General features: G+C 46.8%; 2 protein-coding genes across 2 annotated transcripts in view; both read right to left on the reverse strand.

The window, feature by feature from the left end:
- The window catches only part of LOC140369345 (choline O-acetyltransferase-like), a 34,616-nt gene extending 25,430 nt beyond the window's left edge, over positions 1–9,186 (reverse strand). Inside the window, exons 1-2 of the mRNA XM_072456645.1 lie at positions 9,080–9,186; positions 3,891–4,082 (exon numbers count right to left, since the gene is read on the reverse strand). Of these exons, the coding sequence (XP_072312746.1) occupies positions 3,891–4,082; positions 9,080–9,118 (231 nt within the window). The 5' untranslated portion in view covers positions 9,119–9,186. The remainder of the gene's footprint in view (positions 1–3,890; positions 4,083–9,079) is intronic.
- Positions 9,187–12,185: 2,999 nt separating this feature from the next.
- On the reverse strand, positions 12,186–15,306 carry LOC140369297 (probable vesicular acetylcholine transporter-B). The gene has a single exon (XM_072456590.1). The coding sequence runs from the start codon at positions 15,289–15,291 to the stop codon at positions 13,738–13,740; it is 1,554 nt and encodes a 517-aa protein (XP_072312691.1). The 5' UTR covers positions 15,292–15,306; the 3' UTR covers positions 12,186–13,737.
- Positions 15,307–15,335: the final 29 nt, after the last annotated feature.

The following is a 15,335-nucleotide window of genomic DNA, read 5'->3' on the forward strand; positions in this document are numbered from 1 at the left end:
ACGTTTATGGACTAGTCTGATTAAATCGTTGTAGTCCTGGTAACGGCAATTATTATTCAACTGATCGTGACATGTGAACTATAAAAAAATAATCATAAACACATACACAGACTAAAACACATTCTTAAAGACTTGGTTTGATGGTATGAATAATTTAGTTTAATAAGTTTAATTGCAGTCTGTGAAGAAATTTTGAAAGTTCAAAATGACAGGAAGTAGAGCTGAATCCCTCTGTGATGTGTATTACTAGTTTGACTGCGCTGCCCCCCACACTTGAAGGAGGTCTACACACACTTGAAGGAGGTCTACCCACACTTGAAGGGGGTCTACACACACTTGAAGGAGGTCTACCCACACTTGAAGGGGGTCTACACACACTTGAAGGAGGTCTACACACACTTGAAGGGGGTCTACACACACTTGAAGGGGGTCTACACACACTTGAAGGAGGTCTACACACACTTGAAGGGGGTCTACACACACTTGAAGGAGGTCTACCCACACTTGAAGGGGGTCTACCCACACTTGAAGGAGGTCTACCCACACTTTAAGGGGGTCTACCCACACTTGAAGGAGGTCTACCCACACTTGAAGGGGGTCTACACACACTTGAAGGAGGTCTACCCACACTTGAAGGGGGTCTACCCACACTTGAAGAGGGTCTACCCACACTTGAAGGGGGTCTACCCACACTTGAAGGAGGTCTACCCACACTTGAAGGAGGTCTACCCACACTTGAAGGAGGTCTACCCACACTTGAAGGAGGTCTACACACACTTGAAGGAGGTCTACACACACTTGAAGGGGGTCTACACACACTTGAAGGAGGTCTACCCACACTTGAAGGGGGTCTACCCACACTTGAAGGAGGTCTACCCACACTTGAAGGAGGTCTACCCACACTTGAAGGGGGTCTACCCACACTTGAAGAGGGTCTACCCACACTTGAAGGGGGTCTACACACACTTGAAGGAGGTCTACCCACACTTGAAGGAGGTCTACCCACACTTGAAGGAGGTCTATCCACACTTGAAGGAGGTCTACCCACACTTGAAGGGGGTCTACCCACACTTGAAGGAGGTCTACCCAAACTTGAAGGAGGTCTACCCACACTTTTGAAGATGGTCTACCCACACTTGAAGGAGGTCTACGCACACTTGAAGGGGGTCTACCCACACTTGAAGGGGGTCTACCCACACTTGAAGGGGGTCTACCCACACTTGGAGGTCTACCCAAACTTGAAGGAGGTCTACCCACACTTGAAGGGGGTCTACCCACACTTGAAGGGGGTCTACCCACACTTGAAGGAGGTCTACCCACACTTGAAGGAGGTCTACCCACACTTGAAGAGGGTCTACCCACACTTGAAGGAGGTCTACGCACACTTGAAGGGGGTCTACCCACACTTGAAGGGGGTCTACCCACACTTGAAGGGGGTCTACACACACTTGGAGGTCTACCCAAACTTGAAGGAGGTCTACCCACACTTGAAGGGGGTCTACCCACACTTGAAGGGGGTCTACCCACACTTGAAAAGGGTCTACCCACACTTGAAGGAGGTCTACCCACACTTGAAGGAGGTCTACCCACACTTGAAGGAGGTCTACCCGCACTTGAAGGAGGTCAACCCACATTTGAAGAGGGTCTACCCACACTTGAGGGAGGTCTACCCACACTTGAAGGAGGTCTACCCACACTTGAAGGAGATCTACCCACACTTGAAGGAGGTCTACCCACACTTGAAGGAGGTCTACACACACTTGAAGGGGGTCTACCCACACTTTAAGGGGGTCTACCCACACTTGAAGAGGGTCTACCCACACTTGAAGGGGGTCTACCCACACTTGAAGGGGGTCTACCCACACTTGAAGGAGGTCTACCCACACTTGAAGGAGGTCTACCCACACTTGAAGGGGGTCTACCCACACTTGAAGGGGGTCTACCCACACTTGAAGGAGGTCTACCCACACTTGAAGGAGGTCTACCCACACTTGAAGGGGGTCTACCCACACTTGAGGGAGGTCTACCCACACTTGAAGGAGGTCTACACACACTTGAAGGGGGTCTACCCACACTTGAAGGAGGTCTACCCACACTAGAAGGAGGTCTACCCACACTTGAAGGGGGTCTACACACACTTGAAGGAGGTCTACCCACACTTGAAGGGGGTCTACACACACTTGAAGGGGGTCTACCCACACTTGAAGGGGGTCTACACACACTTGGAGGTCTACCCAAACTTGAAGGAGGTCTACCCACACTTGAAGGGGGTCTACCCACACTTGAAGGGGGTCTACCCACACTTGAAAAGGGTTTACCCACACTTGAAGGAGGTCTACCCACACTTGAAGGAGGTCTACCCACACTAGAAGGAGGTCTACCCACACTAGAAGGAGGTCTACCCACACTTGAAGGGGGTCTACCCACACTTGAAGGAGGTCTACCCACACTTGAAGAGGGTCTACCCACACTTGAAGGAGGTCTACCCACACTTGAAGGAGGTCTACCCAAACTTGAAGGAGGTCTACCCACACTTGAAGGAGGTCTACCCACACTTGAAGGAGGTCTACCCACACTTGAAGGAGGTCTACCCACACTTGAAGGAGGTCTACCCACACTTGAAGGGGGTCTACCCACACTTGAAGAGGGTCTACACACACTTGGAGGTCTAACCAAACTTGAAGGAGGTCTACCCACACTTGAAGGGGGTCTACCCACACTTTTGAAGAGGGTCTACCCACACTTGAAGGAGGTCTACCCACACTTGAAGAGGGTCTACCCACACTTGAAGGAGGTCTACGCACACTTGAAGGGGGTCTACCCACACTTGAAGGGGGTCTACCCACACTTGAAGGAGGTCTACCCACACTTGAAGGAGGTCTACCCACACTTGAACAGGGTCTACCCACACTTTAAGGGAGTCTACCCACACTTGAGGGAGGTCTACCCACACTTGAAGGGGGTCTACACACACTTGGAGGTCTACCCAAACTTGAAGGAGGTCTACCCACACTTGAAGGGGGTCTACACACACTTGAAGGGGGTCTACCCACACTTGAAGGAGGTCTACCCACACTTGAAGGAGGTCTACCCACACTTGAAGGAGGTCTACCCACACTTGAAGGAGGTCTACCCACACTTGAAGGAGGTCTACCCACACTTGAAGGGGGTCTACCCACACTTGAAGGAGGTCTACCCACACTTGAAGGGGGTCTACCCACTCTTGAAGGGGTTATTAGACACCAGGACATATTTAACAACTATAAAATACAAATACAAAATACACGCTCCAGTTAATGAATACAGCAATTAATCTGTTTACTTTGACTTAGTATTTAGTTAGATGTATAAAGTAAATAAATGCCAAGTACATCACACCACAATATAGCGCTTATGTTATCTCAGTCTTAAACCAACATGCGTAGCTAACGAGGCGCTAATTATGGTCCGGGGGCGTGCCCACGCTTAATAGTTCCACCTCAAACACCACAACGATCAGAGACAGTTTACACTGACATTTTCTGACAGTTTAAACCATAGTTGGACTAAATAAAGGTGTTTTATGGTCTTATTGTGTCAGATCAGAACTGTGTCATTTATGTGGAGTTTAGCTCTTGTTTACAGTCTGATTGCTATGGTAACAGCTGTGGAATCACCTCTACCTACGTCCAAACAGGAAGTACAATTATAAACTTCACACAATGGTGAAACTGTGACAAACAGGCAAAATGTTTGGTCAAATCTGAAATATAATCGTCTTCACTGTGTTTTAGTGAAATGTCTCGTTTAATGTGTCGTAGAAATTTTAACTTAATTATCGCATTTGGACATTTCTTATTAAAATACGTGTTCCATAAGCGGCTCGTGCTCGTTCTGAGACACTTTCTCACCCAGTTGTCCGTCTTCTCTCGTCTCTCCAGCAGTTTCTTCTGCAGTAGCTCTCCCACTCCACCGGGGGCGCCGAACGTGTCCACGGCGGCTCTGGTCTTCCTGAACTGCTCTTCGGGGACGAGGTGCTGGACACACTTCAGATACGTGTCCAGGGTCCGGTCCAGAGGAGGGACGGGGACCTTCGGCAGCTCCTGAACGGACAGTCCACACAGATGAGTCAAAAACAAAGACAAACTCATTTATGCTTGTTTGTTTGTTTGTTTGTTTGTTTGTTTGTCATGTATTTGCAGACAGTTAAAGAAGACATATTCTTCTTTTAATCTGGGACACAGGTGGATCATTATTTGATATTTTGGACATTTTAAGGCCGATATATGTGCAAAAATCTGAATTTATCCATTCAAATTTGAAACTTGTGATTTTAAATGACAAAAAAGGAAACTTTAAAAAAAAAAAAGTGTTTTCCTTTTTCTAAATGTTTTCTACTTTGCCTCAGGTCACCTTGAGAAGAGGTCTCGATCTCAATGGGTTAAATAAAGGTTCAGTCCTGGTTTAGTCCTGGTTTAGACCTGGTTTAGTCCTGGTTTAGTCCTGGGTTAGTTTCTGTGTTAGTCCTGGTTTAGTTTCTGGTTTAGACCTTGTTTAGTCCAGGTTTAGACCTGGTTTATGTTGAGTCTTGGCCCAGTGTACACTGGGTAATTTCCAAGTGTGATGTCATCCGTTACAAACATACAAACAGGAAGTGATAAAACTCTGAACTGTGTTATGGTTGAATGAGTCGTTCTGTCAGACACTTTCAGACTCCATTTTGTAACATTTGTCTCCGTTAACGACCCAAAAATGATCAGATAGAAATAAGTTGTTTTCTGGCCCAAATTTGAGTCTTATTTCCTCGTGGCGTGGACTGCCGATTAGTCCTGCCAATCATAAAACGCACCTACCGCTCACCTGCAGCCGCGTGTGGCTCGTCCCCAGGAGAGCAGCACGTTTCCGCGTGTCTAAGCGCATTGATCTATCATAAGATAGTTCCCTCAGTGTACGGGACAAAATGAAGATGAGAAAGACTGTTCGAGTTGACTCATAAGAGACGGAAATCTACAGGAGACGAGAGCTGCGATGCGATCCGTCGCGCTAATAAACAAACGCACGTGTGTGTTGTATCAGTCCACATGTGGCATGCGCACGGGGGAGTGGCATGTGCACTTCAGCCTGAGTTCTCAAATCGCCGAAAAATCATCCATTGCGCCTTTAAGTAACAGAAACAATCGTTGATGGTTCCACTCGTCTCTTTGGGCTCGACGCTTCACCAACGTCTCGAACTCGTGTTTCCGCCATAATCTGCCCAAACCAAACAGACACTCGATGGTGTTTGTGATGTTTATCCATGTCACCCTCGTCACCCTCATCACCCTCGTTACCCTCGTCACCCTCGTCACCCTCATCACCCTCGTTACCCTCGTCACCCTCGTCACCCTCATCACCCTCGTCACCCTCGTTACCCTCGTTACTCTCGTCACCCTCGTCACCCTCGTTACCCTCGTCACCCTCGTCACCCTCATCACCCTCGTTACCCTCGTCACCCTCGTTACCCTCGTCACCCTCGTCACCCTCGTTACCCTCGTTACTCTCGTCACCCTCGTCACCCTCGTTACCCTCGTCACCCTCGTCACCCTCGTCGCCCTCGTCGCCCTCGTCACCCTCGTTACCCTCGTCACCCTCGTCACCCTCGTTACTCTCGTCACCCTCGTTACCCTCGTCACCCTCGTCACCCTCGTCAACCTCGTTACTCTCGTCACCCTCGTCACCCTCGTCACCCTCGTTACCCTCGTTACTCTCATTACTCTCATCACTCTCGTCACCCTCGTTACTCTCGTCACCCTCGTCACCCTCGTCACCCTCGTCACCCTCGTTACCCTCGTCACCCTCGTCACCCTCGTTACTCTCATTACTCTCATCACTCTCGTCACCCTCGTTACCCTCGTTACTCTCGTCACCCTCGTTACCCTCGTCACCCTCGTCACCCTCGTTACCCTCGTCACCCTCGTCACCCTCGTTACCCTCGTCACTCTCGTCACCCTCGTTACCCTCGTCACCCTCGTCACCCTCGTCACCCTCGTTACCCTCGTCACCCTCGTCACCCTCGTTACCCTCGTCACTCTCGTCACCCTCGTTACCCTCGTCACTCTCGTCACCCTCGTCACCCTCGTCACCCTCGTCACCCTCGTCACCCTCGTTACTCTCGTCACCCTCGTTACCCTCGTTACTCTCGTCACCCTCGTCACCCTCGTTACCCTCGTCACCCTCGTCACCCTCGTCACCCTCGTTACCCTCGTTACCCTCATTACTCTCGTCACTCTCGTCACCCTCGTTACTCTCGTCACCCTCGTTACCCTCGTCACCCTCGTTACCCTCGTTACTCTCGTCACCCTCGTCACCCTCGTTACCCTCGTTACCCTCGTCACCCTCGTCACCCTCGTCACCCTCGTTACTCTCGTCACCCTCGTTACTCTCGTCACCCTCATCACCCTCGTTACTCTCGTCACCCTCATCACCCTCGTTACCCTCGTTACTCTCGTCACCCTCATCACCCTCGTTACTCTCGTCACCCTCGTTACCCTCGTTACTCTCGTCACCCTCATCACCCTCGTTACTCTCGTCACCCTCGTCACCCTCGTTACCCTCGTTACTCTCGTCACCCTCATCACCCTCGTTACCCTCATTACTCTCGTCACCCTCGTCACCCTCGTCACCCTCGTTACCCTCGTCACCCTCGTTACCCTCGTTACCCTCCGTGTTTGGACGAGTCTGTCGCCCCCTGTCTGTTGTACGGGGCGTGGCCTGTGGTTCCTCTTGAGAGTTCACGTGTGGCTGTGGACTGACCGTCGCTCCGTCGATCTCACACTCGCTGTTTATAATTAGACCGCGACTTAATAATTCATCACAAAAGCTTTGAAGAAAACAGGACCAAATGGGAGCTCTTAATTAGGAAGCCGTCGTTAATTAAGCTCCATGTGATGTGCTGAAAGAATGTCTAGAGGCTGATTTACAGCGTTCAGGCCAAAGAAACCAAATAATTTACACCAGACGAGAGGAAACTGCAGCTGAAGACGAGTGTTTGTGTGTTCTCCCTGTGTCACTGCGGCAGAGTGGTTAGCCTCTGTTTAGTTTGTGTTTAGCCATCCAAATATAGACCTGGTTTAGTCCTGGTTTAGCCCTGGTTTAGACCTTGTTTAGTCCTGGTTTAGTCCTGATTTAGTCCTGGTTTAGTCCTGGTTTTGTCCTGGTTTAGTCCTGGTTTTGTCCAAATATAGTCCTGCTTTATTCCTGGTTCATTCCTGGTTTAGTACTGGTTTAGACCTGGTTTAGACCTGGTTTAGTCCTGGTGTAGTCCAAGTTTAGTCCTGGTTTAGACCTGGTTTAGAGCTAACATGGACGTTGTTTAGTTCCTGGTTTGGTTTCAGTTCAAAAGAAACTGAACCTTGACTTGATCCAGGTGCTAGACTAGATCTTTGTTTCAGGTGCAGAACCTTGAACCGCCCACTGTGAACCCAAACCTAGTGTCTAAACACACTTCTGCTGCTCATTTACTCCAGATTAATTTAGATTAGCTACATTTGCCAACATGTTCGAGGTGGAAGGGAACTAGAGCTGCAGCCGACCGAAAAAGAAGAAGAAAGACGAAAAAATTCAGAAGAAAAAGAAAGAATAAAGCAAAAAAGATGCGTGGCAAAGCTCTTAACCTCACATTTCACAGCTTGACCTTTCATTCTGACCCCGACGCGCAAAATACAACGACAATCAGACGTTTTGTTCGACTTGAGACGGCGACGCCCGAGGAAACCCGGCCCGGACACAGGCAGAATGTGCAAACCCGGCCCGGACACAGGCAGAACGTGCAAACCCCGCCCTGACACAGGCAGAACGTGCAAACCCCGCCCGGACACAGGCTGAACGTGCAAACCCCGCCCGGACACAGGCAGAACGTGCAAACCCGGCCCGGACACAGGCAGAACGTGAGTCCACTTCACTGATTGAAACGCGTCTCATTCATTAGCGAGAGTGGATCCATTTTTACTGACGTCGTTTTACAGTTTCGCCGCCGTGAGTCGACTTCAAAACGGGACAAATCTTTCTGTACGAGCGAGAAAAGAGAGCGAAAAGAGCAAAAAGAGCAAAAGGAGAAGCGAGAACTGAAAGTCGTTTTCTACATTTCTACATTTTTGACACTGAACAGCGACGACAATAAAAAGGTTTTGTGGGAGAATTGTCGGCTAAATTCATTTTTTTTTGGGCAAATTGTGTCCGATCTGCACCTGATGATGTTTAATTAGTTAATTGAATCCACTTCGTCAGGTCTTAACGCCGACAAACACCGATAAACACCAACCAAACCAGGACTAAACGAGGACTAAAGCAGGACTAAACCAGGGCTGAACCAGGACTAAAGCAGGACTAAACCAGGGCTGAACCAGGACTAAACCAGGACTAAAGCAGGACTAAACCAGGGCTGAACCAGGACTAAACCAGGACTAAAGCAGGACTAAACCAGGACTAAACCAGGACTAAACCAGGTCTAAAACAAGTCCAAATCAGGAATAAAATAGGCTCAATTTATGACCAAACAGACACATTAAAATGTTTGTAGAATGTTCTGGAATAGAGTCAAACAGACACATGTTTAACGATGAACTGACATCAGATCTAAGTGTTTTAAGTCTTTTATAATGAAGAAAATAAGCAACCGTTTTGAATTCCCAGAGAAATGACAAATATATTGACTTTATATCACAAAATATGGAAATAATACAATTTTCTAGCCTCAAACATGTATTATATTGTATTTGAGCTTTGCGAAAAGTGTCATTTGTGCTTAAAACCTCCACATTTCTGACCAGCAAAACCTGAAAGTCACGATCAAAAATGCAAAGCGTGCGTCATAACGTCTTTCCAAACAAACAAATAACGTCAAATACAACCGTACGTGTGTTTGAACCGAGCTCTGACGCTTTGACTTTACAAAAACACTAGAATCAATCATATTTGATTGTGTCTCCCCCTCTGCCTCTAGCGGCGCTCACAGGAACTGCGCGTGTCTCTGTCCGTGGTGCTGAACGTCCCGTCATAACTCCAACCAAAACTCCAGCAAACTCCCAAAACAAAAAAAACATTCTAAAAGCACTTTCCTCACCTGTTTGTCCATGCTCAGCTCCTTCGTCAGGATCGGCATCTTTCTGTCTTTCTTCTTCTTCTGTCGCGTCAGGAAACAACTACACGTCCACACCTGACAAAACACGTCAAATCAAACCTTATTATGATTATTATGATTATTATGATTTCTGGATGCTTTAAATGCCGCTTTCAAACACGTCCGGTGGCGGTGCGCTTTGTCCAACTGTGGCGCGCGTCTCCTGCAAAAAAGAGCTCGACTTTCTCCTCTTTTTTTACGTCTTAAAAAACTACGTAACTGTCTGTTTCCCGCGTGACTCTCCACAGTTGTAACATAATCGTGTTCCGGGTCAAATAAGTTGGATAAAAGTATATATAGATATATTTTGATGTCGTTTTACGCGCTTTGGCAAAGCTCGCGCGCCAAAGACGAACGACAATCGCGCGTTTTCCGGTTCAAGTCAAAGACAAATCGGTGTTATTTGGAGAAGGTAAAACGCACTCTTACCGCGCGCGCCTCTCCGTGTCCCGCGGGAGTCGTGTGGATCACTCCGCGGCGCCGTTATCCCGTGCGTAAAAGCTGCCCGCGCGCGCGCTCTCGCTCCATGACGAGAAGAGGAAGAAACAAAAAGAGGAAAAAGTGTGTAAAAAAGCGTGCGTGGCAGGTGCTCCTCTCTCCTCTTCACCTCCCCTCCGCCGTGTCTCCTTTCTCCCGTTCCGCCGCGGTCCCCCCGGAGGCTACAAACTCCTCCCTCGCGTCTCCCCGGACGGTCCACGCGCGGGAGACACGCGCGGGGGACACGGCGGAGACACGCGCGTAAAAGTAATGACATTATCACGGGACGGAAGAGGCTTTATTACTATTTTATCACTATTATATTATCATTATTATCACTATTATCATTATTATTATCATTATTATCATTATTATCATCATCATTATAATTATCATTATGTCATCATTATATTATCATACTATCATCATTATATTATTATTATTATTATTATTATTATCATAATATTTTGTATTTATTCATTTATTTTCATTTTTATTAATTTTTTTATAATTATTTTTATTTATGATAATTTATTTACTTTATTCATGATATCGTTTTCTTTCTTAGTTTTTAGTTTAATTAGGATTTTTGCTGTTTTGAATTCATGTTTTGGCAACTTTTTAAATTGTGTTAAAATGTAAAGAAAGGTTCGCAGTGTAGATTATTTGCAGTACTTTTGTGGAGTAAAAGTAGAAGTACAGGAGCAGAAAAACAGACACAACTGAAGTAAAAGTAAAAGTACAAAAACACATCGCTCTCTTTTCTTGCATTAATTACACAGTTTGGATATTAATTTGATTTGATTGAACTAAAATAGACTTGGCGTTTGCAAACACGGACAGACATCTGTACTTCTGTTACTTCTGTAAAAGTATTGAAAGTATTCATGTAAAAATGTACTTTGAAGAGCAACAGTTTGCACTGTGGTAAGATGTCAGGAAAAACTAAATACTTTGGAGTAAAGGAGTATAAAGTACATAAATCTGCTCTGAAATGTAGTGAAGTAATGTCATTAAATACAGATATATTCACATGTACTTCAGTTTGAACCTTTATCTGATTATTTCACACAATAACTATGTTTTTTGTACTTTTTTATTAGAATTACGTGAACAAGATTATATATTATTACAATTATGAACAAGTTGTGAACCAATCAAACGTCACATGTTCAAGGACGTGAAGCTAAAGCTACAAAATGGCGGCGTTTCTTTATCCGTCCATCTTCTTCTTCTTCTTCTTCTTCTTCTTCTTCTTCTTCTTCTTCTTCTTCTTCTTCTTCTTCTTCTTCTTCTTCTTCTTCTTCTTCTTCTTCTTCTTCTTCTTCTTCTTCTTCTTCTTCTTCTTCTTCTTCTTCTTCTTCTTCTTCTTCTTCTTCTTCTTCTTCTTCTTCTTCTTCTCCGGGTCGTGGGGGCAGCAGTCTGAGCAGGGACTCCCACACTTCCCCCTCCCCAGACACTTCCTCCAGCTTTGTTTATTATCAAAGCAAACTGGAGTAAAAGGGTGTGGTTATATTTGACATGTTTTAGTGCCACGTAAATGATCTGTCATCGTTCTGTACTTTTATAACGTTTTTAACTGAAGCTTTTAGTGAGGAACTAAACCAGGTCTAAACCAGGTCTATACCAGGACTAAACTAGGTCCAAACCAGGTCCAAACCAGGTCTAAACCAGATCTAAACCAGGTCTAAACCAAGTCTAAACCAGGTCTAAACCAGAACTAAACCAGGTCTAAACCAGGTCTAAACCAGGTCCAAACCAGGACTAAACCAGGTCTAAACCAGGTCTAAACCAGGTCCAAACCAGGACTAAACCAGGACTAAACCAGGTCTAAACCAGGACTAAACCAGGATTAAACCAGGACTAAACAAGGACTAAACCAGGTCTAAACCAGGTCTAAACAAGGACTAAACCAGGTCTAAACCAGGACTAAAAGAAACTACAGTTTATGTTAAAGAAACTCTGAAATGTTGTATTATTTTTTCAAAAATACAAACTTCTGTAATTATTATGTTAAAATGCATCAATAAATAATACATTTTCCACCAACGACAGAATCTGGACCTGTTTTATTATAACAATTGCAAAATGTTTGCATTTTTACATCTCAATTAGTGTCTTTTACAACTGAGAAACATGAATTTGGCCCAAAAATTTTGGAATGAAGAATTTTCTTTCAAAATATTCACCTCAAAAAAAACAATTGTCTTCAAAAAAAATTAAAAAAATATATTATTTTTCTACTACTACTTTTAATGTAGATTTGCACCGTTTAAAGTAAAGTTACATTTTATATCATTCCAACATTTCAACTTCTACTACAAAAGTCTATGAATAAAAATGAATTACGTGGAGTTTTTCCCCCTGAATATTTAACTTAAAAACACTATTAATGTGTTAAATGTGCATAACAATGACTTTATTCCACTTCGATGCATTTTCCACATTTCCTTGGTAATAATAATTGTTAATAATAACTGTTAATAATTGAAAGACTCGTTTGCACCGGTCTGAACTTTGTCTTTATTAAAACACACGACTCGTTACACGGACAGAACAAACAGCCTCTCACATGACACATATGTACAACCCTACGATATATCACAGCGTTTTCTATTCAAACACGAGTTAAACCCAAGCAAAACATGAGTAAAAAAATCCTCTGTCACTAAAAATAGATTGATTTGTCGCACGGTTCTGAACTCGGGGCTGTTCTTTTTTTTTTCCGTTTCTTACAAGTCGTACATTTAAAAAGGAACGGACAAAAAACCTCCCACGAAACTCGACACACGCGTTTGCACACCGAGAGCAAAAATATAAATCTGAAATATGGCGACCGCGTCAAGCTTTTTGTGCTGTCAGATTTGGACTTCGATCGGGTTCTGGAGAGAAATGGTAAGAAAGAGCAAACGGAAGCGACCAAACGGCAGCTAAATCGATTTAACGTGGCAAAATCACGTGCGTATCGTCATTAAAACTAAAGAAATGAGCATAATCAACATCGGTGCATATTTTTGGGATAAATTTGTGCATCAAGTACAATTTTTCACTGTTATATTTCAACTTATTGTGCAGGAACCACATTTTTTTAAAGTAATTTGTGTATAAAAGTTATCGAATCGTAAAATTTTTTCGACGTACAATTGTTTTTGTGCAGTTGTTTTACGTCTGTGCCAATAATTTCAGCTTAAATAGTCATAGTAAAGAAAATTAAAGGGTCGTAAAAAGGAAATTTGTGCTTTTACATTTTACGCTGGGTTAGATTTGACATTTTTATGCTCATTTTTGTGCTACGTTTGAAGAAAAAACGAGAAACAAACAAAAAAAAAATAAAGAGTCAATTTTACATTTACTTCGCTCGTCTTTTCTTTGTTCCGTCGTATATATCACGGTTTACGCTTGTTTCGACGCCAAGGCCAAAGACATATTTATAACGCGAGAGGAAAAAACGATAAAAAAAGATGAATTTTATGTGTCTACGTTGACATTTTTTGCTCGTGCTATTTTTTTTATTGGCTCAAAAACGACTCGTTAAAATGCGTTTGGGTAAATAACGGACGAGCCACTTTGATCGGACGCGGTTGCCAGGAGACCAAATGACCGAAATGTCGCTGCCAATTTGCGACGGAAGCTTTTTTTTCCCGACAATTGAGACTTTTTAAATACATTTTGAACCAGATTAAGGTGGAAAACAGCGACCAGAAGATTCTAGATGGAGGATATTTACAAATAAAGTGAATTATTGATGAAATCTGAAATAAATCATTATTTTCTGGACATTTTGACTTAACGATGTCTTTTCGTGTGCGTTTTAGGGTCAGTTTTTGTCCAGAGAACGATCGGAAGTTCAGCTCTCGACTCAATCTAGTGGCGAGAAACGGTGGCGCGGGTTTAAAGCGCGGCCGATCAGCGAAGGACATCGACTGGACAAAGTGAAGAACATGTTTGGAACGTATCGCGATGACTACGGCGTGTTTTCTCGTGCGTTCTCGCGCTCGTTTCGTAAAACCCTCGGGCGACTCCTGTTTGCTTTCCCAGACTGAAGCTCGTTTGTGTTCGCGGTAACGAGCTTACCTCTCCGCGAGTCCCTCACAGACGCCCGTTCCCGCCTGCGCCGCGCCCGCTCAGGTGAAATCATTCCCGAACGACTCCTCCGACACAGACCTCTGAGCCCTGAAGGCGTCCACCCCGTTCTCGTCCACGCTCACGCAGTTCTTCTTCTTGCCCCGCCTCTCCTCCATGCGGATGGTGTCGTACAGACCCTGCGGACCGTCCTCCAGCAGCGTGTCCCTTTCCGAGTGCGACGGCTTCATTTGGCAGACGTTGCGCAGCATGAGCAGCGCCGGCGCGTACAGGACGTTGATGAGGCCCATGCCCAGGTTCAGCTGGACGAAGCCCAGGTTGTGCACGATCTGGCCCGCCACGATGGGCCCCATGGCGTACGCAACCGAGTACGAGATGTCGGCGATGGCGTAGACGCTGCCGTAGACCGAGACGTGCCGGACGTCGACCAGGAACGCCAGCGTCGGGAGCAGCGCGGTGTCGACGAGCGCGATGCCGAAGCAGATTCCGCACAGCGGGGCGATGAGCTGGCCGAAGGTCTTGCACGCCGGGACCGTGCACGAGCTGGCGCCGATTATGACCATGCCCAGCGCGCCGTAGAACCACTGCAAGTTCGGGTGCTTCGCCGCCAGTTTCACCGTGATGTAAACGCCGAACACGTGAGGGAAGAATGCCGGGAGCCACGTTAAGCCCATCTCCCACTGCGTCGAGTGCATCGTGGACTCCATCCAGTTGGCGATGGTCGGTTCGAGGAAGGCGAGCGGGATGTTGCACACGGTTAGCGCGCCGGCGACTACGGCGATGTACGGATCGATCATTAGCTTGTAGATGGGCGGGCCGACCGGCATGTTCTCGCGAGTCCGATTGGTCAGCGGTCTTATGACGGTGAGCAGCAGAAACCCGTCGGCTAAGCAGATGCACGCCAGGACGATGAACGGCACCCGTTTCCCGGCGAACTCGTACAGGATCCCGCCGAAGGGAGGGGCCACCAGACTCCCGAAGGATATGAACGCCAGCGCGATTCCCAGCGCCCGGGTCCGCTCCGCTTCCTCCGTGTACTTGTCGGCGATCATGGCCAAGCCGGACGTGTCCGCGAACGCCGAGCCCAGGCCCTGCAGGCTCCGGGCCGCGAACAGCGTGGCGTAGTTCTCGGCGAAGGCGAAGATGCACGTGGAGACGAACATGACCGTCAGGCCGATCAGCAGCGGGATGTCGTAGCCCACGCGGTCGATGAACGTGCCGCTGATGGGGTTGACGATGAGCTGCAGGATGGCCTTGGACGCGAACAAGACGCCGATTTGGACGTCCAGGTTGCCGCTCTTGGCCGCGGACCTGGGGGTCGGGTGCAGCGTGCCGTTGGGGTGCAGGACGACGTGGACGTGCTCGTTCTGCTCGTGCTCCAGGTCGGCGAGGTAATCGGGGATGATGGGCACGATGACCATGTAGAGCATGTTGTCCAGGAGGAGAGCGACGCAGACGATGACGAGGATGATGCGCCGCTGCTGATGCGGGTCTTTCATGGCGGCGCCGAGCTGGCGAGTCTTGGCGCTCATCTCCGACAGCTTCAGCGCCGCCGACTTGGCCAAACCGGACGACGCGCCGCTTTCCTGATCCATGTCGCGATTTCACGAACGCACAAAAAAAATGAACGTGGTCACTT

Source organism: Eucyclogobius newberryi, unplaced genomic scaffold, assembly GCF_026437365.1.
Source record: "Eucyclogobius newberryi isolate DKJ021-1_F unplaced genomic scaffold, fEucNew1.0.hap1 SCAF_20, whole genome shotgun sequence".
In the NCBI taxonomy this organism is placed as follows: domain Eukaryota; kingdom Metazoa; phylum Chordata; class Actinopteri; order Gobiiformes; family Gobiidae; genus Eucyclogobius; species Eucyclogobius newberryi.